Genomic DNA, 25809 nt, shown 5'->3' on the forward strand with positions numbered 1-25809 from the left:
TTTCATGCCGTTATGTCAAGTATTTTTCAAGTCATAGGGAACAAACACACAAACAGACATTCATTTTTTTATATATATAGAAGATAGAAGATTTCTTTTGGCTCAAACAAAAGCCTCTTATGGAGGTAGAATGATAAGGTTGACAACTTTCAGTTATGTTGTTTTAACATTTTTTTTTAAATCACTTTCAAAAAGTTCATGTAGTACCTACTATTGTGTTTGAGACACTTCTGGCGCTATCATAGTTTCACAACTATTCTGTTCCACACTCCTATCTCTTGCAATCGTTAACCATATCTATAATAAAATAAAGAGTTAGCTTATACACGTATCAGATAGGAAAATTATGTTTGACGCATCACCACGTCTGAACTACTGGACTAATTAACTTGAAATTTTGATTATAGGCTAGATTCTTAATTAACCAAGGATGGTTATAGGCCTATTTTAAGTTCTTTAAGTTTTCAGAGTCAAGTTTTCAGATTATCAAGTTTAAAAATAGATCCTTGCGAAGCACGGGTTCCTGCTAGTCTAACATATTACTTAACTTATATGTAACTATAATCGATAGACTATAGGCTAGGCCTACTAATAGAAAACTAGCTACTTCAAGTTAGATAATAATTGATATGGAAATAGATTGAGATTGGAGTTCTTTCTCATGGATAACTTTTTATTTATAATAAATACACAGTAGAAGAAATAAGAGTAAGTCACATAAAACCTATTATTGAATACGTTTAAAATCATAACAAAGATATAATACTATAAAGGCATAATGATAATTTCATAATACCGTACCGTTATCAATGCATAACAATGATAAAACTTCAACTTCAAACAGCTAAATATTTTTACAAATAAATTAATAAATTTAAACCATTTTTCATCAGATTATTTATTTTCTCTTACTGAATAATAATTACAAAATTTTGATCATTCCATTCAATGGAATGAACAATAAGTTACATAATATTAGTGAATAAAAATTTGATCTTAGAAGATTCACACAAACAATAAATTATAATATTCCATCAAATTAATAACAAATTGGAGACTATCCAACTTATTTCAATTTACTACGAATGACAAATGAGAAGTTAAACGGAATAACACAATTTAATTATGTAGCCTATTGCTTGATAACGAAATATTAAAAATTGAATACATTTTTTTCTTAGTTGATGATTTACATCATTGAGTCGATCAACTGGTAAAAATAGAAAGTCTCAGGTCGATTTAATATTGGCTACCAGTTAATTTTATAGTAAATTATTTGCTTTTTTGGTTATATTTCTTTCAGCTTTGATTTTCAAGTCCAATCTCAATAGGGACAATATTATTTTAAATGTGGGGACCATTGAGACAGCACTGATCGCTGTTCAGAAGAGAAAATTGAAATAATATCTCAAGGAAGAGTATGATATAAAAATTAATAATATTATTTCAAAATTAATGTTCAGTCAATAAGAGAGCATTTCATGAGTATGAAGAATAATGACACTGAAATCAAACATGAACTTAAAAATCAAATATTTAAAATGGAGTGGAATAAATTTTATTAATTTAATAAAATTGGCAGTGAATAAATATACGCGAATCACACTTGAATACACTTCAGAAGGAAACATTCCTTGATATTTGCTTTCATTGGATTGGACACAATTTTGAAATGTGATACAAGTTAGTGAGGCACTTGAGTTGGATTCTGCACAGCACCAGCCAATAGAATGGTGCCCGAGTTGCGATGTATCAGGAAGAATAGAAAAGGCCTGTCAAATGTCATGATCTGTGTCTGTGGATTAGAAGTACTCCGCTTGATTCTCGACGATTTCGCTTTGAATTCTGGAAAAGCAAACAAGGTTTCATCAGTAACTGTGACGTAACTAGTATAGGATTAATATTCAAGAATACAGGGTACATGTTGCGTAGTATAGCATTAATATTTCAGAATAGTGGGTACACGTTGGTAACAATTGAAATCAATGCTTTAGTGAAATAGAAACTTCTCGTCATTTAAAGAAGTTGCATTCATTTATTAAATCAAAATTTGAGCTCAATTTGTGCTATTTTAGTGAAATTTGTTATAAAGTCGGTCAACTCTTATAAAATAAAATCCCATGAATTGTTTGTTTCCCAATCATGGTCATGAATAATTTGATTCAACATATAAAAAAATGGACAATATTACATTTGCATTTACTTATTAAATGGAATTTAAGATATAATATTCAAGTACCTATGTTAACTTTTTTGAGATCCTAAAGACGAAAATGAAGCTTAAAAAAAAAATAGCGATTGAAGGCTCTATTAAGCAAGATAGACATGGAATATTAACTATTCATGTCTATTATGCTATATGTTTTTTAATATAGACTGCAATTTATGATTTCATAAGGAATACATGTTTACTCAGGAAGTTTATTTTCAAATATTAGAATATTATATTATACTTAGTGGGGTGTCCAAAATTTCGAATTCTGTGAACTAGAACAATGTAATCCATTTCTGAGACCACCCAGAGCCTAATGCTAGTGCATTGTGCGAACACTATTGTTATTCTAGCTCATAATACAAAAATTGAATTAACTTTCAAGCATATAACCTATTTTTTGGACATGTTATTCATTATGAAAATTTGGGAATAGAATAGTTTTGGGCCAAGCCTGTTGTTCGTTCCCGAACATATTATTTTATATGATTTGTAATAATTGTATCCACAAATAAATAAACAAATAAATAAATTGTTCTGGGACTTGAAGCAAAGTCAACTGTCAGCATTTCTTGAAAATAGCATCAATGCTTTCCATCCAACCGATGCTGACATCTGACATTTTGAAGTATGTCTCACTCTGAAAAAGTGTTTAATGTTGTAATAAATGATACAATATGCTCGCTCATTGGATAAATATTCGGAATAATTGTTGGAGCCACTGGTTTATTGGAACATTTTAGAGAACATAATTTCGGTTGTTAGACAGTAGCTGCCAGTAGCAACGTTTGTTCGTTCATATTTATGCTAGTCCACGCTATTTCAACTCACTTTATTAAAAATATTGGATTTTCGGTCACTTGGCGATCAGCAGGTCGAGTCGTTAAACAACGTAGTCGCTCATTTATCGAGTACTCTATACGGCAATCAAGTCCGAACGTCACAATTTTTTTTTGTTGCTGATAATTCCCACATTTACATAATGGAAAATGTGCAAGAGTGATTGATGTGATGATCAAACCGTCCATGCCTAGGATTTGTACCCCTGGCAGTGCCAGTGTAGTGTTACAGAGGCCCAAATCACTAGGTCGTTTGAAAGCACCATTTGTTGCATCGCCAAGTGTCCAATAGTATCAAGTCGCTTTGAGATTTGAGAAGTGCCACAGAGAAAATATAGCATACAAATATATGCCATGGTGGCCTATTAATAGGGCTGGGCGTTTATGTTCCAAGCCGACTTATGTTAACTCAAGCCAATAGTTCTAGTAGTTGTTTTTGGTGAAGCTATGTGACACTCTAGTCCAGTCAAGGAAAGGTTATAGAGGGAAAAGTTGAGAGGACAATTTTTACCTCGCCGTTCTGTTTAGGGTAGTAAGCAGGTAAACATATCAAAACAACCACACCTACCCCCTGTGCTAAGGGGGTGGGGGTGGTTTAAAGGTACCATTTTTTGGTTTCTCGCATACAACTAAAAAACTATGTATCTTAACGATTTGACTGTGATATAACAAATTAAAGCTTACATAATTTCCTACAATATTTATTGTACAACTTTTTTTATATCTCCTCTAGTTTTCGAGATATCCGCTCTTGAAGATGTGCCATTTTTGAAAAAAACATGTTTGCCACCAATTTTTTTATACTTTTGCTCTTATTACTTTTGAAAAATCGATGGGAAAAATCCATTCTTATTATGAGCTTATAGAGCATTGAATTCTCTTCAATTTTATGTATAATTTTATACTTTTACGAATTTCCCTACACCTTTTGCAGCAGCTTTAGTGTTGAGTGTGAAATCTCCATTTTTGTAACAATAGACCAATTAACAAAGGATTTTGGAGGAAATGTTTAAAAAAAATTTCGACTTTGCAGCTTTGTTGAGACTAGTTAGGAGTAGAACATATCAAAAGTACCCATTTCTAACTCATGTGCTAAAGGGATGAGGGTGGTTTAACAGTTGCATTTTTCAGCGTTTTGCTTCCACGCTCATATCTTGGGAACGCCTTGGGATAAGCCCTGAAAGAGCAAACCATTGGATAAAAACCTGTTATTTCAACAATTGAATACCTCCAAGAGCGAATATCTCGGGAACTGTTGGGAATATCACAAAATTCCACTGGAAAGAAAGTGTAGAGAATTTATCAAGCTTCATTTTTGAATAGTTAGCTATGTCGGTTGAACGCATTGTTCTCAAGATATGTGCGTGGAAGCAAAACGCTGAAAAATGCAACTTTTAAACCACCCTCATCCCCTTAGCACATGAGTTAGGAATAGGGACTTTTGATATGTTCTACTCATAACTAGTCTCAACAAAGCTGCAAAGTCGAAAATTTTTTTTAAACATTTCCTCCGTAATCCTTTGTCAATTGGTCTGTTGTTGCAAAAATGGAGATTTCACACTCAACACTAAAGCTGATGCAAAAGGTGTAGGGAAATTCGTAAAAGTATAAAATTATACATCAAATTGAAGAGAATTCAATGCTCTATAAGCTCATAATAAGCATGGATTTTTCCCATCGATTTTTCAAAAGTAATAAGAGCAAAAGTATAAAAAAATTGGTGGCAAACATGTTTTTTTCAAAAATGGCACATCTTCAAGAGCGGATATCTCGAAAACTAGAGGAGATATAAAAAAAGTTGTACAATAAATATTGCAGGAAATTATGTAAGCTTTAATTTGTTACATGACAGTCAAGTCCTTAAAATAAATATTTTCTGAGTTTTTTGCGAGAAACCAAAAAATGGTACCTTTAAACCACCCCCAACCCCTTAGCACAGGAAGTAGGGGTGGGTACTTTTGATATGTTTATCTCCTTACTACCCTAAACAGAATTGCGGGGTCAAAAATTGTCTTCCAAACATTTCCCTCTATACCCTTTTTTGAGCATTCATTGCCTGGACTACTGGTAATAATAGATAGTAGTCGAGGGGAATCGGCTTGAACTACCAAAACGTCGGCTTGAAATTCGGAACATAAATAACCTATACCATTGTATATCTCCTAATGTTATGTTTTCTCTATGGTATTACCTATAGTTTGTTACAGTAAGTGAATGGAATACCTAGAACACTGCCGACAGATCCAACAGAGTTGACAGCGACGAAAGACGTGGAGAAGTAGGCGTTCTGTTTGATGGTTGTGACGTGAGTCCTCTTGCGATCTCCCGAAAAGGCGGCCTTGACACCCAGCTGGCGGAAGAACGGAACTAGGTCAAGGTCACTGGTGACAATGGCCAGCTGGGGCAGAGCCACCTCTGTCTCTTTGAACGGCAGCGACTTGATCAGCTGATTCAGCTTCTCTTTGGGCAGCTTCACCAGCAGCTCATCCAGACCGTCCACTGAGTCAGGCATCATCAGAAGCAGACTCGCATGATCGGCCTAAACATTCAAACGTATTAAATGTCTATAATTTTTGAATAATACATCTCTAGTCATCAACTGCTAGCCGAAAAAAATCGGCGCTGCCAGATTTTGTGAACCACATTTATTTTCATGCAAGCCTATGTGATTGAATACATTCAATGTGACATCATTTTATCAAGTTCGTTGGACAACAAAATTTACCGACTCCTTCGTACTTTTTATAAAAATAAAGGGATAGGTTCGCAATATAACTAGGAATTGTGTATGCTATAAAAAGATTGACTCAATAATCACGCGAGGAAAAAATCATACAAGTCATATATGGCCGGTTTCCGAGCTCGGGATTTAGCTAAGTACTAGACAGCTGGAGTCAGAAAATTGGCTTTAGTCAAAGTCACGTTTAAATTAAAATATCGGGGACCGAGCTTCGCTCTGGAGTACAAAAGCATAGAAAATTTATTACAAAAGAAGAAATAATTATAATAACATTCATAGTTCATACAGAAATGTTCTATCTAATCACAGTAAATTGAGATTAATTACCAGAGGAATGCAAAAATTTCCCTCACAAAGGCCCGGTTGCACAAAAGCCGGTTAAATTTTAATCCTAATTAATTTTACATGAACCAAATCAGAGAAGATGGATCTAAAAAAGATGGATCTACTGGAATTAATCAGGATTGAAAATAACCCGGCTTTTCTGCAACAAGCACTAAGTACCTGATTGAATGATTACAAAAGTTCAACAGCTGAGTCATAATTTTGACTCAGTCCCACAAACATGAATACTCACTTCCATCATCAACAGACGACGAAATAATTATTTTCAGCTGTTTTTCCAAGGATGAATAATAATTATCCTTTTAATGTCCTTCAGCGAGTTTTCCCAGGGATGAGACGTAGTGCAACCAAATTTTTATATTATAAACCTACTATGTTCTGAATTTCGTGAGAATCGTTAGAGCCGTTTTCGAGATCCAGTGAGATACAAACATATCCTATTATATTAAGCGAGCAATTTCTGTATATTTATATCTGGTTATTCATCGTTGGTAGCACTGGGCTGCCATGTGATGTCGTTTGGTAATTTGCTCCGTAGTTTTTGATATTATTTTAAAGTAATTACTTACAAGAATTGTGAAGTTTTGTGGTAATCGGATAGTTTTTGGAAGTGTGAAGTAACTGTTTTAATATATTCCATGACTGCATGACGGGTGATTTGATAGTACGAGATCAATAACACTTGAACCACAGTGCAATTTGAACGTATATTGAGTCTATTTTTCGTAACACTTTCGGTATACACTTGTTACTTCGTTGTTGTGTTGTTCCGATTCAACTGACCTGTTATCGTGCCTGTATAGCGGCCGACTCAAGTGTCATAGCAGAGGCTGCTCTGATAACGTCAACAAACTATGCTGTCACTTCTCCGAAGCTGATAATCACCAGCTGGTCTTTGTTTACGTTCAACCATAAACATATTTTGTATTGAGTGTAACCATGACAACTATGCGTGGCATTTTTGAACTCCTTTCATTCCATTGATGCTGTATACTTTCATCTGTGGGGTCATAGCTTTGGCGCTCAGTTTGAATTTAAGATGAATAAACCCATGACAACTCGTCGTATGCGAGAGAATTTGATTCGTGACGCAAAACTGGAACTCAATAATTTGAATATTGATCTTCTTAACGGTGATGTTATAGACTTAGCAGTAAGTTTCAGGGGGACCCTGTCAATTATTGCTGACAATTGTTTTTTTGATGATGCCATTGTCGATTTGTTTCTGACATAATTGGAGTATTAAACAAATTAGACAGCTCAATTTCAGTCAACAATGAACTGAATAGTGATTTGACGAAGCTAACGGAGTAGAATACACACCTGACAAAACTCCTGGAGGCCGAAAAGAATAGGAGACAGGATTGTTTTGAAGTCTCATTGCTTTATGAGGAGAGTGCAGAGGATGAAATTAAGTCATTGAAATCACGCATAAAGAGTCTTGAGGAGTCCAGAAGCCGTTTAAATAAAGAAATTGAAAATAAAAATGCTATAATAGACATTATTCAGACAGGAAAACAATAATTTTCTAAAAATAATAATTTTGATGATCTTGTAACCACTAATTGTGATGACTTTATCATTCTTAGTAAATCAGTCAAGAAAGGACCAGCCAATCAAAGGAATGCTGATTTGGTTGAGATCTCTAATCGATTCTTGGAGCTTTCTTCAAGCGAGTTGCTAATGCCTGATTTTGAGTCTTCAGCTCACAAATTTCAAGCCAAGGCACTGGTCCATAAATCTGCCACACCAATTGACAAACGGAAGACTATTCGTTCTAGAATTACCAAAACTGCAAGCTTGAATATGAAGAAGAACAGATTGATGATATTGGCCGATAGTCACGGAAAACTTCTTAGTAAAAACCTGAGCAGCCTGGAGGACAGTTATGACGTTTTCGTATACACAAAGCCTGAAGCAATTGTGCAAGATGGACTTAAATTTGTTGAAGATTTTTCCAGGGATGATATTGTAATAATTGTAATGGCCGGAACCAATGATCTTCATTGTGATGAACCTTATCAGTTAACTCTCTCGTGGTATATATAATATTCCAGCGTCGCATCTAAAGTCAAACATATTGGTCTGCGGTGTTCCATATCGTTATGATGATCCAGAGCTAAATGTAAACATAGGTCATTCTAATGCGTCCTTATCAAGAGCAGTAAGAGGCTACAAAGGGGGGCTTAAACTGTACTACAGTGATGTGAACACTTCTCTGGGAAGGTCTCATTTTACCAAACATGGTCTTCACCTCAATCGATGTGGTAAAAAGACTTTAGTCAATCACTTAATAGGGTTCATTAAGCAATCTATTTGTGATTATTCTGTGACTGACATGAAGGGAGCTCAGATGAGAGAAACTATCATTGATAGCTCCGTTGCAGCAGTTTCGCCAGTTATAAAACCTTTTCCTGCCTCTCCCATTCACGCTAGGATATCTCTGCCTTCAGATTGTCCAGAAACTCCTATAACTATATCTCCTGCCCACATTCCCTCCACTGAAATGAATTCTACAACTCTATCAGACGCCCACAAGTCACTAAATGAGAATAATTTTTTAGACATTTCTCTTCCGTACCTGTTTCTGAACACAATTTGAACTCTCACAATTATTGCAATATTAATAGAGTTGGCGCTTCTCGCAACAGAAATTTCAATTGTTCTAGGCATGCAAAAATTCATTCTGATAGGTCAGCTGCGGAATCTAAATTGTACTCAGGATTCAAGCCAGCTAATAGTACGGAGAAAACAAAAATTATGAATAATGAGGAGAGTCTTTTATCTTGGAATGTCCAGGGCTTGAGCAATAAAATTGACTATTTAGAATTAATTGCCAATGAGAATAAGTCAACTATAATAGCAATTAGTGAGAATTGCATGAATGAGGGAGGAGGATGGGTTTGTCAATTTTGATCATTTTAAACGGGCTTCATCCCTTTGCAGATCGAATCACATTCATGGTGGAAGTGCAATTTTTATTAAACATAATAATATAGAATATAATGACATAGCAATTATAAAAGAAATGTCTCTTGAAATGATATGACGTTAGGCTTGCGCAATCAAAGTACCTGCTATGAATGTGACTGTTCTATCTGTCTTTAGGCCTTATTGTGTGAATACTTTGAATTTCAATAATTTTCTAGTCATACTCAATGAAATGTTGAGCTTCCTGTTCACTTATAGTGGTTTTAATGTGGTTTTATGTTCCGATTACAATGTTGATTTAAATGTTCAGCTAGTAGATCTGCTAAGTTTATTGTTGAGTTTTAATATGCATTTAACTATAAAGGAAATGACAAGAACCAACGAAACGGGTGGCACATGCATCGATAATATTGCTACCGATATTCATGTTAGTAGATGGGAGAGCAAAATAATATTCACAGTTCTTTCGGACCATTTTGCTATAGGTTTAATATTAAGACTTGAAAACTATAAAAATAAGATTATGAATAGGAATATAATAAAGATCAGATAAATTAATGACAGCAATGTACATACTTTTATGCAATGCTTGGAAGAATTAAATTGGTTGACTGTCTATGCTCTAAAAAATGTAATAGAACAAATTCAGAAGTTTCAGAAGCTACTCATGTGGGCCGTGAACTTGGCTTTTCCATTGATTAAGAAAACTATTAATGTAAATAAATGTGATAATAAGTTATAATTCGGATTTGTGTGCTTTAAAAACTAGATGTGAGCATTTGTATTATCTGCATGAAAATTCTACTTGTGAAAGGATAAGATCGGATTATTATAGATTAAGAAGTTACTATAGGTCTGAATTAAGAAAGGCTAAATTCAATTACAACAATAAAATAATACAGAATAGTCATAATAAGACAAAAGCTGCATGGGAAATGATAATTAAGCATACCACTATGAATAGTAAATTTGTAGGAAATAAATGTAGAATGTCAAAAGATGATATGAATAAATATTTTGGGAATAAAGCGGATTGGTAAAGATATTACCAAAAGTAATTTTGATTATAAATATTATGTTCATAATATTCCTAGGCCGAATAAAAATTTCAAATTTGTGCATTTCAAGGTGGAAGAGGTCTTTGAAACTATATATAAAATGAGTAATGGTATAATAGTATAGAGTAATAGGATATTGTAGGATTAAATTCTCTGATAGTTAAATTAGCAGCTCCTAATATATCAGAAGTGTTGACTTCCATATTTAACAGGTGCCTTGACTTGGGAATATTTCCTGATGAGTTCAAAAGAGTTAAGGTGATACCAGTTCACAAAAAAGGAGATAAATCAAACATAGATAACTACAGGTCGATATGTTTAATTTATATATTATAGGAAATTTTTGAGAAGCTTCTTCACTCGCAATTAGTTAACTATTTTGAAAATAGCCACTTGCTTTAAAACAACCAATATGGTTTTAGAAAGAACCATAGTACTGGTGATAATGTTCTTAGACTTGTGAAGGAAGTTATTCAGGAACTGGAAAACCATAAGACTGTACATTTTAGAAGTTTTGATATGTCTCGTGCATTTGATAATGTCAATCATAGCACATTATGTGAAAAACTATATCATTATGGCCTAGAACAATCGGCAGTACATCTAATTTCTTCTTGCTTATCAAATAGAGTGCAATTCATGTACCAGAATGGGGAGTATTCCAGAGGTGAAATTGTTAGGTGCGGTGTACCACAAGGTTCTATCTTAGGACCACTCTTATTTATAATTTATATCAATGATTTGCCTAGTTCTCTGGTCCGCTCTGTGTATGATAAAAAAGTGAATGAGCGAGTGAGTATGTGAAAAATCAAAATATCGCATCCCCGAAATTCATAAGAAGACATATAGCCAGCAGTGAAATATAAACACGATCATTTTAGAGAATTGTGTTCTGTTTATCAATAAATAAAAATAACCAGCGAAGCTCAGTGCCCCGATAGTGAACATCTAAACATATAAACAGAAATTGCTCGTTTAATAGTATAGGATCTCGGAAAACTAGAAAATTGAACACAAAATAAAATACAGTAAAGAGAAAATAGTATAAAGTTTCAGCTATTTTGAATTATTTAGGAATGTTTAATTTCGTCAAGGAAAAACGTTTCCATTTATAGAAATGAGAAAATAAAGATTTTTATTGCTGCAACTATTTACTGCGACTATTGCGTTTTGGAAAGCCAATTTTCTGAATCCAGCTTTTAAAATCTATAGCTTACCTAAATCCCAAGCTCGGGAACCGGCCCATAGAATTTGTAAATTTATTCCAACTAGAAATTTCAGTAGAACTAATAGAATATCAGCGGCATTTTTAAAAATTATTATGCGAAATTTTCTCAGTCAAGAAAATACTAGATTTTCATTTTAAAAAGTACAACAGGTGATAGAAGGTGGCAATTTGCGTCATTTTGACTCTAAAGTATGAAATTTCCTTTTACGATACCGGTATTATATTTCCCAATAGGTAGCAGAATTTCTTCAAAACATCTTTTGAAGGTATTTCAAAATCTCTCTCAGAAGAGCCTACAAGCAGCGGTTTTCAAAATCAGAAAGATAGTTCATGAGCGAGTTCATCTGCCCAGGGGGACTCACTAGTTTATTTATGTTACAAATAACTGATGTATAAATGTTTTAATAGGTACTGGAAATTAATTTTGTTTGCCAATTGATGGATTTCAATCCTCTCTACAATAGCTTTTGAACGCTTTGATCAATCAACATGGTGAAAGTATTTAGAAATTATTCTAAAACTACTGCAACTAGCATTTGAATAAATTTTGATGTGGATATTTAGTAATAAATTGAAATGATAAAGTATGTAAAGCTGACCTCCATTAACAGTTCAACGCCGTGCGCATTGAGACGGGGGAACTCTCCAGCTCGCAACACGCCCACCTGAGGAATCATGGGCACTTCGATGGAGCGACCCCTCGATGCTTGGAAGGGAGAGGCCGGCTGGTGCGATAAGTAAGTGTACACTGCCAATTTATGGTAATCCTTCCAATGACTCATCACACCTGAATCGCTCAGTAGTTCCAACACTTGACCTGAAACAATAAAATCATAAATTATGTTATCAAACACTTATTCAGATTTAGTGGAACAGAATCGCTTGGTAGTTCCTGAGACAAATGATAACTACAAGTAAATAAAACGGTATTTTTACTCTATGGTGGGTCCAACACTTGACCTTGAACAAAACAATCATAAACTGGCCGGGTTGGTCTAATGGTAAGGAGCGTTACAAACTTCGGTCTGTTAGCACCGTCTGGTTCGTGGGTTCGAATCCCCCGATGGCATGGACGTTTGATCATTTCAAACTCATTTAGATTTACACTGTGAACAAAGATATTTTAGAATTTCTCCATATTAAGGTGAAATAATAATTTTATTTTCAGTTCCACATGATTTAATTGAGCCAAAGTTAATGTGGAACTGACAATATCGTATTTATTTTATTTCACCTTCATTTAGATTTGGTAGAACATAGAGAATGAAATGCCATTTTATTTCGCAAAAAGTATGTCTGAAGGTCAACATTGGAAATATTATTCTTCAATTGAAACTACAGGTATCCCAAATATGTTTCAACAAAACCAAATAAATCAACAATATTAATTAAAAATTTGAAACCAGAAAATAGTTATTTGTATATCTAGAGTGAAAAATACAACTTTTTCTCCCTGAGGGGAAAAATTGATTTTCCTGATAGAGAAAAATATTTTTTCTGCACGTTTAAAAAATTGATTTATACTTGTAGATTTCTCGGCCCAATAAAATAGTAACATTTCTTATAAAGAAATGTTGTTTTTTCTGGCTATATGGTGTGCTGTCTAGAATTCTACCAACAAGTTAATAATAACCTCTCAATAATAATAATAATATAGATTATCAATTACCAAACTTTTTTAAATAGATTATCAAACTGAAAGTAAGATTTAAAATCTTGAATAATAACTTACCTGTTGATGTATTAGTATTGGTGTTCTCTGTTAAATTTGCATGATAATAGTTTGTAAGAATGTCTTTGAATGTTTTAGGAAGAGGTTGTGTAGATAGTAGATTTGCTTTCATATAAGTTCCGGCCAATTCATCATCCTCAAGTGTGCTCTGAAATGAAACAGATTTTGAAAAAAATTCAATTTAATATTATTTCATCAGCAATAAGAAAATTTATAAGAATCAAGTCAGAGAATTCCTATAAGAGATTGTAATAGACTATTCTTGTAGTAGCAAATAATTTCACGTCATTACGAAAACTATGTATACAAGAAAGAAATGTATCAAGACAGAACACATGCAATAAAAATAGGAACTCTTTTCTAGCCACACATACTATAGAATTAGGCCTCTGTTACACAACAATGAGCAGATTTTAGATAAAAATCTTTATTTGCATCAAGTGAAAAGTTTAAAATAAAAACTGATAGTTTTGATTATGTCAAAACAACTATTTGAAAAATTCACAATTATAATGATCCACGAACTTGATAATTATCACTGAACCAACAGTTTAAACCAAATCATTTTCAAGTATGCTTACTATGAGATAAGAAGTGTAACCTTAGAATGAATTATAGTAACCTATCCAACTATATAAAAACAGAAACAGCAGGAGACACCGGAAGTAGGTCACTGGTGACAATGTATCCCATGCGATTAGAAAGCATGCTCCAGTCAGTGAGCAAATATTTTATATTTGTTTTACAATTAATAGTCTGCAAGTTGTTATTCTAGTGTCAAAACTTGATGAAACATATAGCAGTTTGTAATGGATAAATAAATGCAAGACTAAATATAAACTAAAAGACGGTCACGCTGAAATTTGAGAATTTTTGTAGATATTTGAATTTTGTTCATCTGTTCTTAGTTTATTAATTATTCAAGTGAAGATTTCAGAAATGATCAATTCCAATACAACTGAATGCTACAAATCAAGCTATTTGGTGTAACACTTCATCCAAAAATTATTAATTTTTGTTTATAAAAATTTACCAAAGTCAAAATTAATGTATATTATTACCTCTTTTATTGTTAATTTTATTCTTCATCAACTTCTTCAGCAGGTTCTAGAGGGGGGGCTTCACCCGGTTTCTGTATAACCTTCCATTCTTCTGCAACTTTCAAAGCTTCTCCTGCCAATTCCTTTATTTTTTCTTTTCCAGCTTCATCAATCATCGTCAACGCCATCAGCAGGTCGAAAATACTGGTTGCTATAATCTTCTCAGCAACTTCTTTACTACTTTTCAACGCGTTCAAGATAACTACGATTCCACGATGCTGCATGTCCACATCAGGATTTGCTAATAGTTCCTGGAAGTTCTCCACCCAAGAACCAACTTCTAGAATTTTTTCGCAGCATATCTTGCTGGCAGAAGTTAACATAGCAAGAGCTCCTGCCGCGGCTTTAGCTGTATCTTCATCTTCCTCACAACATAAAAGGAATAAGAATTTAGTTTTGTCATTTTTGCCTTCAAACTTTTCAATAACGTGAGGAGAAATAATGAGATTAGTCATCACTTGAGTGGCTGCTCTTCTAAGCATCAGGTGCTCTTCATACATGTAACTCTCAATCTTCTGTACACCACCTTCCTTGATAATTCTTTGCCTAGCTGTTTCATTGACGCCAGCCAAGTTACACAGAGCCATGAGTGCTTCAAAGTTTTCTAGAGCGGTGCAATCTGGATGGAGAAGATTCATCAAGGGTCTGATAACTTCAATGTAGCGTTGTCCGGGAAAAGCGACTTCTGGGTTGATTGTGATCCCGATTCTAGCCAGCGCTTGGGCAGCTTGCTTTTTGCCTTTGTCGGTTCCTTCTAGCGCCATTGGTAGAAGAGATTTGGCTCCACCTTGTTGTACAACCATCCCTCTCAGTTCCTGCTGGGCACAGATGGCATTGAATATTCTGCAAATCAGCTCCTTACTATTCTGACTTTCAGTTAACTTTGCCAAAGCAACCAGCGCACTAGTGATGCCCTCATTACAGAGAATATTACATCGCTTCTGAACGAAATCTGGGTCATCCAGTTCATGATCTTCTGGTATATGATGTTTAGCGAACTTGGCCAATTCGACCATTTCAGGTATAATTTCTTGTTTGTCATATGAGTTGGTGAGATTGACAAACGTTGTGACAACACCATATACAGCAGCTTGGTTGCCCGTTTTCGATAATTCGAATAAAGCTCTCAGTGATGGTCTGTCTTCAATCAATTTCTCCTTCACTTCAGCATCCAATGTGAGGTAGGACAACCCTTCAGCAGCCCAGCGCCGCATATCTGCATCCTTGGCAGCGTTCACTAGAAATCTCCTACAAGCATCGGCCAACTTTTTTGTTGCTCCATCAGCAAAAGGTCTGATAGAAGCATCAGTGCCACCACTACTACCCAACTTACACAGACCCACCAGAGCTCTTACTCTGATACCGTCATCTTTTGATTTATACAACTCTTTTAGTATATTCACACCTTGAGCAATAATCGACTTAATCTTGTCCTTTTTTGATGCGGCAGCAATGATACACTCGCATGCAACCTTCTGCTGCAATTTATCTTCAGTCCCAGCCATAACCAGTATCATCTCCATCATTCCATCTCTTGCTACAATTGTATTGCCAACATCCAAAGGTCCCAGGAGCAATGATGTCAAAGCTACAATCACACGAACTTTAGACTCTATCTCGGGTGTGATAAGTTTACCTTTTATGAAGTCATCAATCGCAGCTAAATAACGTTCTCTGGCTTTATCGTAGTACATGTTTTCATAAATACGTGCTAAACAAACTGATGTAATTGTTCTTGTATTGTCAGTGATGTCCATTGCGGATTCATATTTGTATTCTTTCAATTCACTTGCAACTTCCATCAGTCTCTGTAAGCCTCTAATCTCAATTAGTTGCTCAGCCCAGTTTATAGCCTTGTAATGAACATTTCGCATTATCAGCTGCACAATAGCATCTCTAGCCAAACCTGTGATAGTTCTACTAGTACAACTGTACACTAAACAGGTTAACAGCGTTTCAATTTCCTTCTTGTTTTCTTCGCAAAGCTTTTCATCAGGTCTTGATTCAGCTTTAATTCCTAATCCACTCAGACTATTCAATATAACTTGTAAACAGTACTGGGCCGAGTTGACTTGTTCTTCTTTCTTAGAATTTAAAATTTCCAAAAACCATGGTATTCCCAATTCTCTCAAACAATTTTTTGCCATATCAGCACTACCCTTACAAAGCTCCCCAATAGTTCTAATGGAAGCAATAAAAATTTCATCATTGGTTTCATATTTTAATAAGCTTCCAATCCTTTGATAGATTCCTGCTTCTTGTAGAGCAAATGCACCAGACTTCTCTTTAGCTAGCACCAACAAATTATTCATAGCAGTTTGTCTCTTATCTTTCGATTCTTCGATGTTGAATGCGTACTTAAACATTTGGGAAACTTTATTTTCAACCTGAGCATTTTTCTTTTGATTTTCTTGCACAATCTCATGTAGTCTAGATAGTATTGGTTGGATTGCCTTGTTATTCGGATCTATAATATTCAGGTGTCTAGCATCTCTGTAAGCCTCTTCATGCCTGTTTAAAGAATCTAGTGCTTGACATCTTCTGAATAATGCTTTTGGGTCATTGGGAGTAATTTCCAAAGAAGAATCACAATCTTTAATGGCTTTATCTAACTCATTTAATTTTAAATAAGCAGCTGCTCGATTCTTGTACAAAACCGCCTTGTCTGGTGAATCACCAATAAGTTGATTTATTGCTTTAGAATAAAGACTTACAGCTTCCTTCCAGTTACTTTCCTTAAATGATTTGTTGCCTTCTTCTTTTAGCCGAATAACTTCATCTGCAATATTCTTCAACGAATCTCCTGTTACAACCATTGTTTACACCGTAGTACACTTCACTGAAAAAATATTGTAGATAATAATTTATCAAGCTTCATTTCTGAATAGTCATGTCGGTTGAACGCATTTTTCTTAAGATATGAGCGCCTAATCAAAACATTGAAAAATGCAACTTTTAAACCACCCTCATCTATTTAGCACAAGAGGTAGGGATGGGGACTTTTAATATGTTTACCACCTAACTGGTCCCAACAAAGCTGCAAAGTAAAAAATTGTGTTCAAAACATTCTCTCCAAATTCCTTTGTCAATTGCTCTATTGTTGCAAAATTGAAGATCTCACACTCAACACTGAATCTGCTACAACAGTCGGGGTGATGTGCGTAAACTTGTGAAATTATACATCAAATTGAAGAGAATTCGATGCTCTATATAAGCTCATGATCAGGATGGATTTTTCCATTTGATATTCAAAAAGTTATAAGAGCAGAAATAGCAAAAAATTGAAGGAAAATGTGTTTTTTCAAAAATGTCACATCTTGAAGAGCGGAAATCTCGAAAAGTGGAAAAGATATAGAAAAAGTTGTGAGATAAATATTGAAGGAAATTATTTAAGCTTCAATTTTTTATAGAGTAAACTATTGAGTAAACGTGCAAACCCTATTTATCGAATTATAAGATTATTATGCTTTATCCTTCATCCATTTCAATTATGTTTCTTCCTATAGTAAGTAGTTAGACCGTTGGTCAATCCTCTACCTCCAGTGTAATTGAGTCAGACTGTCAGACATAAATCAGTCATAAATAGGATGTATAATATTTATTATTGTCTTACTTGAAATTCAGCCAGTAAAGTGGCGAATCCTGATCTGAGTTTTGGTAGATCGGCAATATTTGATGACAAAGCAGATGCTGCTTCCTGGGCAGCCTGGCCTGGAACGGCTTCCATCATCAAAGCCAAACTGCAAGCTGCCGAAAATGGAGCAAGCACAAGATTCTCTCTTCCTGGAGTTAACGCCTGGTTGCAAAATATTAATAAATCATTGTCTATTTATTAATTTGTCTAAATAAGTTACCATGCAGGATGTAATTTTTTCCTATTACCGTATAATATAGCTTTTATTTTGATACTATGTTTAAAACAATAGTAACGTGTGTTATAAAACCTATGATATATAGGGCTAAAACTGAACTCAATGAAAATGAATAATTCATTAATCCATAAGGAAACAATTGAGTTACTCAACAATTATTATTATGGTTCTGGTAATACTATAGATAAGATAAGATTCTGTTCTTTAAGGAATTTTGACAGTGACCATAAAGTCCTGAATGATCTTCAAGTTCCTCCATAATGATTCACTAAGCAATAACCAACCAGTTCCAAACAATAAATCAACTCCAACCCGGCTGAGTTCGGTCCCATGCCAGAGTCACTATTTTTTGCAATCAATGTTCAACATCAATTAAGATTATGTTCATTCAAAAATGTGAACATGTTATTTTATATCTAAACCCATTGTGGAGCACGACAAGTTAAACCTATAAGTTTCGAATAGTGTGAATTTTACAATAAGTACCGCATGTGTAGAATATCAAAAGTGTAAATGAATAAAAGAGTTAAAAATGATAAAAAAGTCTTACAAAATCAATATGGAATCTGGTCATGTTGCGGGAAAGAAATAATCGAGGCTTACATAACAAAAATATCCACAACACAAATTACTCCATACACTGATACAGTGGGATTTCAGGCTAAGCGCTAACTCTCTTATTCGATTTCAAGGGAAGTTATTTGGCTTCTTCGTTGGAATGGCAAACAAAGAATGTAAAAATGCTGATAACTAAAATGAAATGGTCCTCATATATGGGGGTTTTATTCGCAGAAGACTATTCAAAGTGAAATACAAGTAAATAAATTATTATATTATTTCAAACTAGAAAGCCTCATATTGCCAATTGGAACATTCTAGCCAGAATCTGATGAAAAGGCAAACAATTATTCATTCCTTTGTAATATTCAAGGTATGTTTAAATATAAAAAAAATTGATCAGCAATAGTTTTTTTATGAAAAAAGTCGGAAAGTTCATTAAAAAATACACTATGATTTATTTCAGTCGTTATTAATTAATCGCTGAAGACATTTAAAAATTGGATCCAAATAGTATATTAATTGATAAACCTTGTCAGATTAGAAACTACTCGACGAATTTTATTCCAATGAATGAATACTAGCTAATATTCTTGAAAAAATTGTAATTTCTAATAATTTATACCTCTGATAACAAGAATTTCTCAACAATTTCTTACCTGCAGCATCTTCGGAACCATATTGTTGGTGAAGTGGGAGACTAGTCTAACTCCATCATCAGTGTTATCTTTGGATGCTTCCAATAGGCCAGCAACAAATATTATTATTGATAATAGTTTCTCTGTAAACAAATGAATTATTATTTTTAAATATATTTTTCACATACCGTACTTCTTTTTATATTTTTATGGTAATTATTCTTATATATTTTAATAATATTATCCATCCCATGTATACAGTATTCAAGACAAAATATTTATCAAATTGAAAACTGGGAATTAAATTCAACAAAGATGGAAATTTGATTAAATATAACAATCATAAGTACCAAGGCCAAGTACCATTTAAAAGGAGTCTAGTAAAATATTCATTATCTTTTATCGTCATTAATGGGACATTGTAAATTCATTTCAAAGAAGATTTCAATTGTTTCTAATAATAATAACAACAAGACTAAGTAATTTAATAAATTCCCATAAATCATTTTTTTCTATAAATGAATTCATTATTATAGATGGTGATTTTTCAGTGAATTAAAATGTAAAATTCAGTTTGAAAAACTGTCATCATACGTATAATAAGTAATTAGGAACATCTCATTTACCAATAGATTCCATCATTTAATGTAATAGTTACGTCGTACTTTCACTATAAAATGACTAACTGAAAATTAAACATTTCATAATCTTCACTAATGTTGGCAAAGACGAGCCCCAATGCCACAGATTACACACTTCATTATTCAACTTGCTAAAATGCGGTTGAAGCGTTTGATGATTGGTACAATACCAAAGTGAATTACTAGAAGATGACTGTATTATAATGACTATATTATTAATTTTTCTTCAGGATCGTCTCTAAAAAACCTGTTTGACAAAGCACGATTTTTTTAGAACTGCACTTTATTGGTATTACTAAACAAAAACTTCAAAAATTTCTTGATTTTCTTTTTTGCTAATGATGATGCTTCAAGCTTGTGCGTGGATAATGAGATGGATGATGACGATAGATGAGTGGACCTACAGCTAGGTGGGTTCGAACCAATTATTTCTTTCAATTCAAAAGCGTTTTCTGTTATAATATACGGTATATCGTCAATACAATCAATACGACTCCATAAAAAATGCTCTCGAAGTAACGGATCATCCGAAACTGTATAACAATAGATATTCACTAAATTAATATAGGCATAGGATTGTTATGAAGTGGCAGTGCAGTACCGGTACTTGATTTCTTACTGTAAAGAGTTCTGGTAGGTACCTCTATTGAACAATTGATTTGATCTTGAAAACGGGGAAAGTTCAATCGTGATCCAATAAACTGATGGATCACGAAGAGGCTCTCTTAATTCAACTAGATCACGATTCTACACTGGTGGTGTGATTTCAATTGAATCAAACACACTGGCTTGTATCAGTACAAGCTGAATTTGTATACAGTACGTAGTACCTACTGCACACTACATCCGATCTTATATTTGAATCTATATAGTCTACATATTTGAAATACTATACTTTACTTTCCGAGTCCGGTCAACACTTCCAAAAAATAGCTGCCGCCACGGCATTGTCAGATGCTAAAGTTAGGTCTTCATTAGTGCAGGGTTGGTTCATGAGAGGGCAGCAGTATAGATGTTTTTGGTCTTGGATTTCTCCGCATCTGCAGTTTAGGTCCATATTTCCTTCCAGGCACCCCCACTTCATCATGTTTGATTTGCAGTTTGCTACTCCCACCCGCAGTCGGTTTAGTGATTTCCATACACTGTATGTAAGGTTTCCTCCAGTCGGTAATGTCTCGGACACCGTGACATGGGCCTTCTCTTTCCATAGTTCAAGACGGGCTGCTGTAGGAGTTGTCTGCAGTGGATGGGTCCTAGCCATGAAACTCTTCCTTGACTTGAGGCGTTTTGCTTGTATCTGATGGTAGTGAAGAGGGTGACGAGGGTCAGTTTCCTGCTTAGATCTTTCCACATCACCAGCCACTTTTCTCCTTATAGCGGGAGGTGCTATTCCTGCTAGAGGGTACACTTTATCAATTGGAGTAGGTTTCAAGCATCCAGTAATGATTCTTGCAGTCTCATTCACCGCTGTGTCAACTTTATTTGTATGAGCAGAAGCGGACCATACTGGAGCTGCGTATTCTGCAGCCGATAAACTAAGTGCAATTGCTGATGTTCGAAGTGTGTGGGGGTTGGCTCCCCATGTGCTCCCAGTTAGTTAGCTCCCAGCTCCCATTATATTTGAAATGATATCGGTACTGTTCTTTATAAAATAATTTGTAATCTGCACACACCTAAGGTATTCGTACAATAAAAATTGGAACGTTTCAATTTTCATGATCATTTTTCCAAAACATGATTAAGATGATGGCAGTAGAATATAGTATCAGTTGCGGAAAAACCTCCCTCAACTTTGAAGTGTGTCTATTTTTATTAGGACTATTGCAAAGTAATAAGCTGAATGTTATAATGACAAAACATATAATTTTCTGTTTATTTTTGGATATCTCACAAATTGGGCTACAGTAACAATTATTTAATGGAGTGTTTTACAACAAGTAGGCCTACGTGTTTACTATAATGATGAAGGGTTAAAAAACTCAAAAAGAAAACTTAGTTCAGACTATTAAAGAACTAGGAAAGAACTATATATTATAAAGAGCTGTGAAATCAAGGATGTCAAGCAGTAGTAGAACCAGGGAATAAATTGATAGATTTCTCTCTTCTTGAAGGACAGGAAGACAAGATTAGTATCGTTTTATTGAGCCACCAATGATTAACACTAATAAACAGAATTGAAGTAGCTACCGGTACCGGTATTGATCTTGGAGAAAGCGAAAGTTATTTTCACTGTGAATTTTTATATTGTACCTACAACTTCTTACTTCTAGTTCAGGTTCACTTCCCTTACCAAACGTTATGGAGGAAAAACATTTCATGGTGAAATTGATAGCTTCTTAGGTCCACGTGTTGATAAAATCTATGTAGGGCCAATGTCAGGGTACTGATACTTTTCAACGAATAAAATATTTCCCGTTTCTACAGGTTATAATTTGAGAATTGGAGTTTGCTAGTATAGAGTCCATCACGGCGGGATTGGAGAACCAGTTTACACTTTCTTGTTTGAATGCAGATATTTCACTTTCACGATGCAAGTTTGGTGCGATAGAGCAAGTTACGTTGTGTGTCTGGAACCAGCTTCTATCTCGGTTTTTCACATACACACGCACATCCATTACATTACAAAATCTTCCTCTTTGGAAAAATAAATAAATTCACTTTCTTGTCTGGTCTGACTTCCTCTGTCTGGCTCCTAGGAAACTTGGCGGCTATATGAAATTGAGACATTACTGTAGGTAGCCGACTGTATTTTGATTTTATGTTCAATTATTTGAAATATAATTTTTAAAATTGTATCAAACTAGGTTTCGAACTTCTGTTCTCAAATTAGAGATAATAATAATAATAATAATAATATCGAGTGACCTGGCTGGCTCAGGTCTGGTGTTAGAGTTTTTAGGTCGCAGCTAATCAATTTCAGGGCCTCTGACATGACCTAACGACTGCTTTTTAGGCAGCCGGGACCGACGGCTTAACGTGTCCATCCGAAACACGGGAGTGGCCCGAGATAAATATCTTGCCGGGCCGGGATTTGAACCCGGGCCTCTGAATCATAAAGCCAGCATCTGATCCACTCGACTACGGCCACTCCAAATTAGAGATGAGAATAAGGGATTTCAATATGGGTCCGTTATACACACTAGTTGTTTAAGGAATACCTGAGCTGGGCAGTGAGCACGGCTCTTAGTTTTGAAACATTTTCAATTTTAGAAATAATTTTGACGAAAAGCGAGAGTGAAACGGAAACCTATTCGTACAATTAAGTGTAGTCTTCAAACATGAAACAATATTTGGAAAAAATATCTTTAATAGAAGATTTAACACATTCGTGTATGAGAGTTTGATCAGCCATCCGTCAAGCCGCATTTCCATAGTTTCGTAATTAGAAAGCATAGCTGATTTTGCTATTGTGAGCATATATTAAAACTATATTTTCCTGTACAATTTCTTAGGAAGATGAACAGGTTTCTACATAAGATTATTCTCAGAATATTCAAATGACAAAAGTGAAAGAGTCTCTGAAATGTGATGGAAATAAATTATTAAGCTCAGTCACGAATCGAAAATACTGGATTATTCAATAGTGATAATACAAAGTGATTTGTAATCATCATTATATAATTTATCAAGTTTTGTGAGGTGAAAATGATTAAGAGGCTTGTGATCATTCACATATACCGTTTGGAAAATATTGGACTTCAGTTCTAAACATTTACGGTACAAAGTCAATATGAATATCACAATTAGGTAGTTTGGAAACAGACTGAAGAGTAAGTAGGTCTACTCTTCTCTCACAATCATCCCCTCATCAAGCACGCACAATTCATTCTAGAGATCACATTGTGGAGATCTTATCCTAATCTGATACATCTAAACAGCTAGATTCCTTTATTGAATAAAAATAACCCAATATATAAGAAACTGCAGCATATATCAGATACAGGAATCTAACAATGGAATAGTCGATTAGAGGACTCAGACCATGTGAAAAGAAGGAAGGCTGACTAGTCTTATGGAGCAACAAGTCATTCATGAAAAAGTAGGTGAGAATCTGATTCAACAAACTAGGTCGTATAATTAGTGAGCGGTGCTTAGTGTCCGTACAACAACAATAATTTGAGCAAAGCCACCTCCACCACTCTTTCAAATATTTCATAGAATATCTTATCAAATTCTTGTGGGGGTTTCAAAAAAGGTCAGCAGTGTTAAAATGACTATTCTCAATGACGACCTCTTTTGGTTACAGGGAAGGGGGGTGATTGTAGGAGCTAAATGTTTTTCATTAGGGTAGTGTGCGTCCATGGCCTTTGTGGGAGGGGGGAAATTATATTCTAAATCTATAATTCTGTACATATGAGATAAAATGTACCAAAGAATATGATTGACAAGAGAGATTTCAGGTTGAATTCATGATAGTTACTATCATTTCTTGATAGATGAAACTTGCAGGTTTATTGCGGGTGGAAACCCGCCGATAGTTCCAATGCTTCAAAATTGTCCCTTATATCTTATAAAAATAGTTTTCAAGGTTGAAATTTATTTTATAGTTTCCAGCTATGGTGATGCAGGGGTTCCCCGAAGATAAGCTTGGGTTTCTGGAATAACCGTAATACATTTTACGAATATTCTTACATCCTGAAATTGCTATCAGATTATTAATTTATAATTTTCGAACTGTATATAACTTTTACATATATTTTAATTACAAATGAAAATACAGAAGAACATATTGCATAGGAATATTATTAGAGTTGTATGAATATACCAGTAAACATTACCATTCATGCATACAAAGTATGATTGTTTAAAATATTAAAGTTTAATACGGTAATGGATCTGTTCACTCAAATATTTGAAATTTAAATAATTATTCAAAATAATAGACTTCAATGATGTTATATTTACTAATTAATGCTCTTCACTTACCAACTTGAAACATTCCAGCCATTTTGATGTTCACTATCACAAGTGTAATCAATATGTCTTATTCAAAATTTCATGAAACGGCGTGCTTGATCCAGCGCTAGCCGGCTTTTTAGTATCTAACACACATTAACATTATTAATGGATTAACTGATACACAATAAACGTTTTTCTTGTGAATAGAACTTCATCAGTGAAAAACAGATAACAGATATGACGGTTTGAAAAAATGATTTGAATTTATAATTTTATGTAATAATAATTTGTTGGTAACCGGATAAGGCGCGGAATGACCAGCAGTTAGCAGCAACCAGCTCGCTAACTTGTTCAAGTGAAACTGAAAGTGGCCAACGCAGTTCTCTCACCTCTTCAGTATAGCGCAGACAACTTATCTGGGACGGTTCAGGTCCAGGGCAGGACAGGGTCGCTCATGTCGCAATATTTTCTTTGATTCTCCTCATCCTCTTTCCACTTCTCCTATTCATCTCATCTCTTCTTCTTCTTCTTCTTCTTCTTCTTCTTCTTCTTCTTCTTCTTCTTCTTCTTCTTCTTTCTTCTTCTTCTTCTTCTTCTTCTTCTTCTTCTCTTCTTTTTCTTCTCTTCTTCTTCTTCTCTTCTTTCTTCTTCTTCTTCTTTTTCTTCTCTTCTTCTTCTCTTCTCTTCTTCTTCTTTTTCTTCTTCTCTTCTTCTTCTTCTTCTTCTCTTCTTTCTTCTTCTTCTCTTCTTCTTCTCTTCTTCTCTCTTCTTCTTCTTCTTCTTTCTCTTCTTCTTCTTCTTCTTCTCTTCTTCTTCTTCTCTTCTTCTTCTTCTCTTCTTCTTCTTCTTCTCTCTTCTTCTTCTTCTCTCTTCTTCTTCTTCTTCTTCTTCTTCTTCTTCTTCTCTTCTTCTTCTTCTTCTTCTTCTTCTTCTTCTTCTTCTTCTCTTCTTCTTCTTCTTCTTCTTCTTCTTCTCTTCTTCTTCTTCTTCTTCTTCTTCTTCTTCTTCTTCTTCTT

General features: G+C 34.4%; 1 protein-coding gene across 3 annotated transcripts; it reads right to left on the minus strand.

Moving 5' to 3' along the window:
* Positions 1–649: 649 nt before the first annotated feature.
* On the minus strand, positions 650–25193 carry LOC111054393 (serpin B10). 3 transcript variants are annotated; one of them, XM_022341426.2, is made up of 7 exons: positions 24821–25193; positions 19275–19396; positions 17799–17981; positions 13086–13233; positions 11953–12170; positions 5275–5590; positions 653–1845 (listed from the first exon to the last, which is right to left on the minus strand). In XM_022341426.2, exons 1-7 carry the CDS (start codon positions 24840–24842, stop codon positions 1685–1687), a joined length of 1170 nt encoding a protein of 389 aa, XP_022197118.1. In that variant the 5' UTR covers positions 24843–25193; the 3' UTR covers positions 653–1684. The 3 variants fall into 3 exon arrangements, 2 of the variants coding, with proteins under 2 accessions (XP_022197119.1, XP_022197118.1); XM_022341427.2 differs by lacking the exons at positions 17799–17981; positions 19275–19396; positions 24821–25193 and adding an exon at positions 14147–17051 and having other exon boundaries at positions 650–1845; XR_005571811.1 differs by lacking the exons at positions 653–1845; positions 17799–17981; positions 19275–19396; positions 24821–25193 and adding an exon at positions 14147–17051.
* Positions 25194–25809: the final 616 nt, after the last annotated feature.

Source organism: Nilaparvata lugens, chromosome 7 (genome assembly GCF_014356525.2).
Source record: "Nilaparvata lugens isolate BPH chromosome 7, ASM1435652v1, whole genome shotgun sequence".
NCBI classification, from domain to species: domain Eukaryota; kingdom Metazoa; phylum Arthropoda; class Insecta; order Hemiptera; family Delphacidae; genus Nilaparvata; species Nilaparvata lugens.

Excerpts from the sequence above, each read along its gene's own strand:
- LOC111054393 (XM_022341426.2), bottom strand. The coding sequence starts at position 24,842 with ATGGCTGGAATGTTTCAAGTTG. Across the intron at positions 13,234-17,798 it reads CTTTACTGGCTGAATTTCAA|AGCACACTTGAGGATGATGA; the intron begins GTAAGACAATAA and ends GTTTCATTTCAG. Across the intron at positions 5,591-11,952 it reads GCGTTGAACTGTTAATGGAG|GCCGATCATGCGAGTCTGCT; the intron begins GTCAGCTTTACA and ends TTGAATGTTTAG.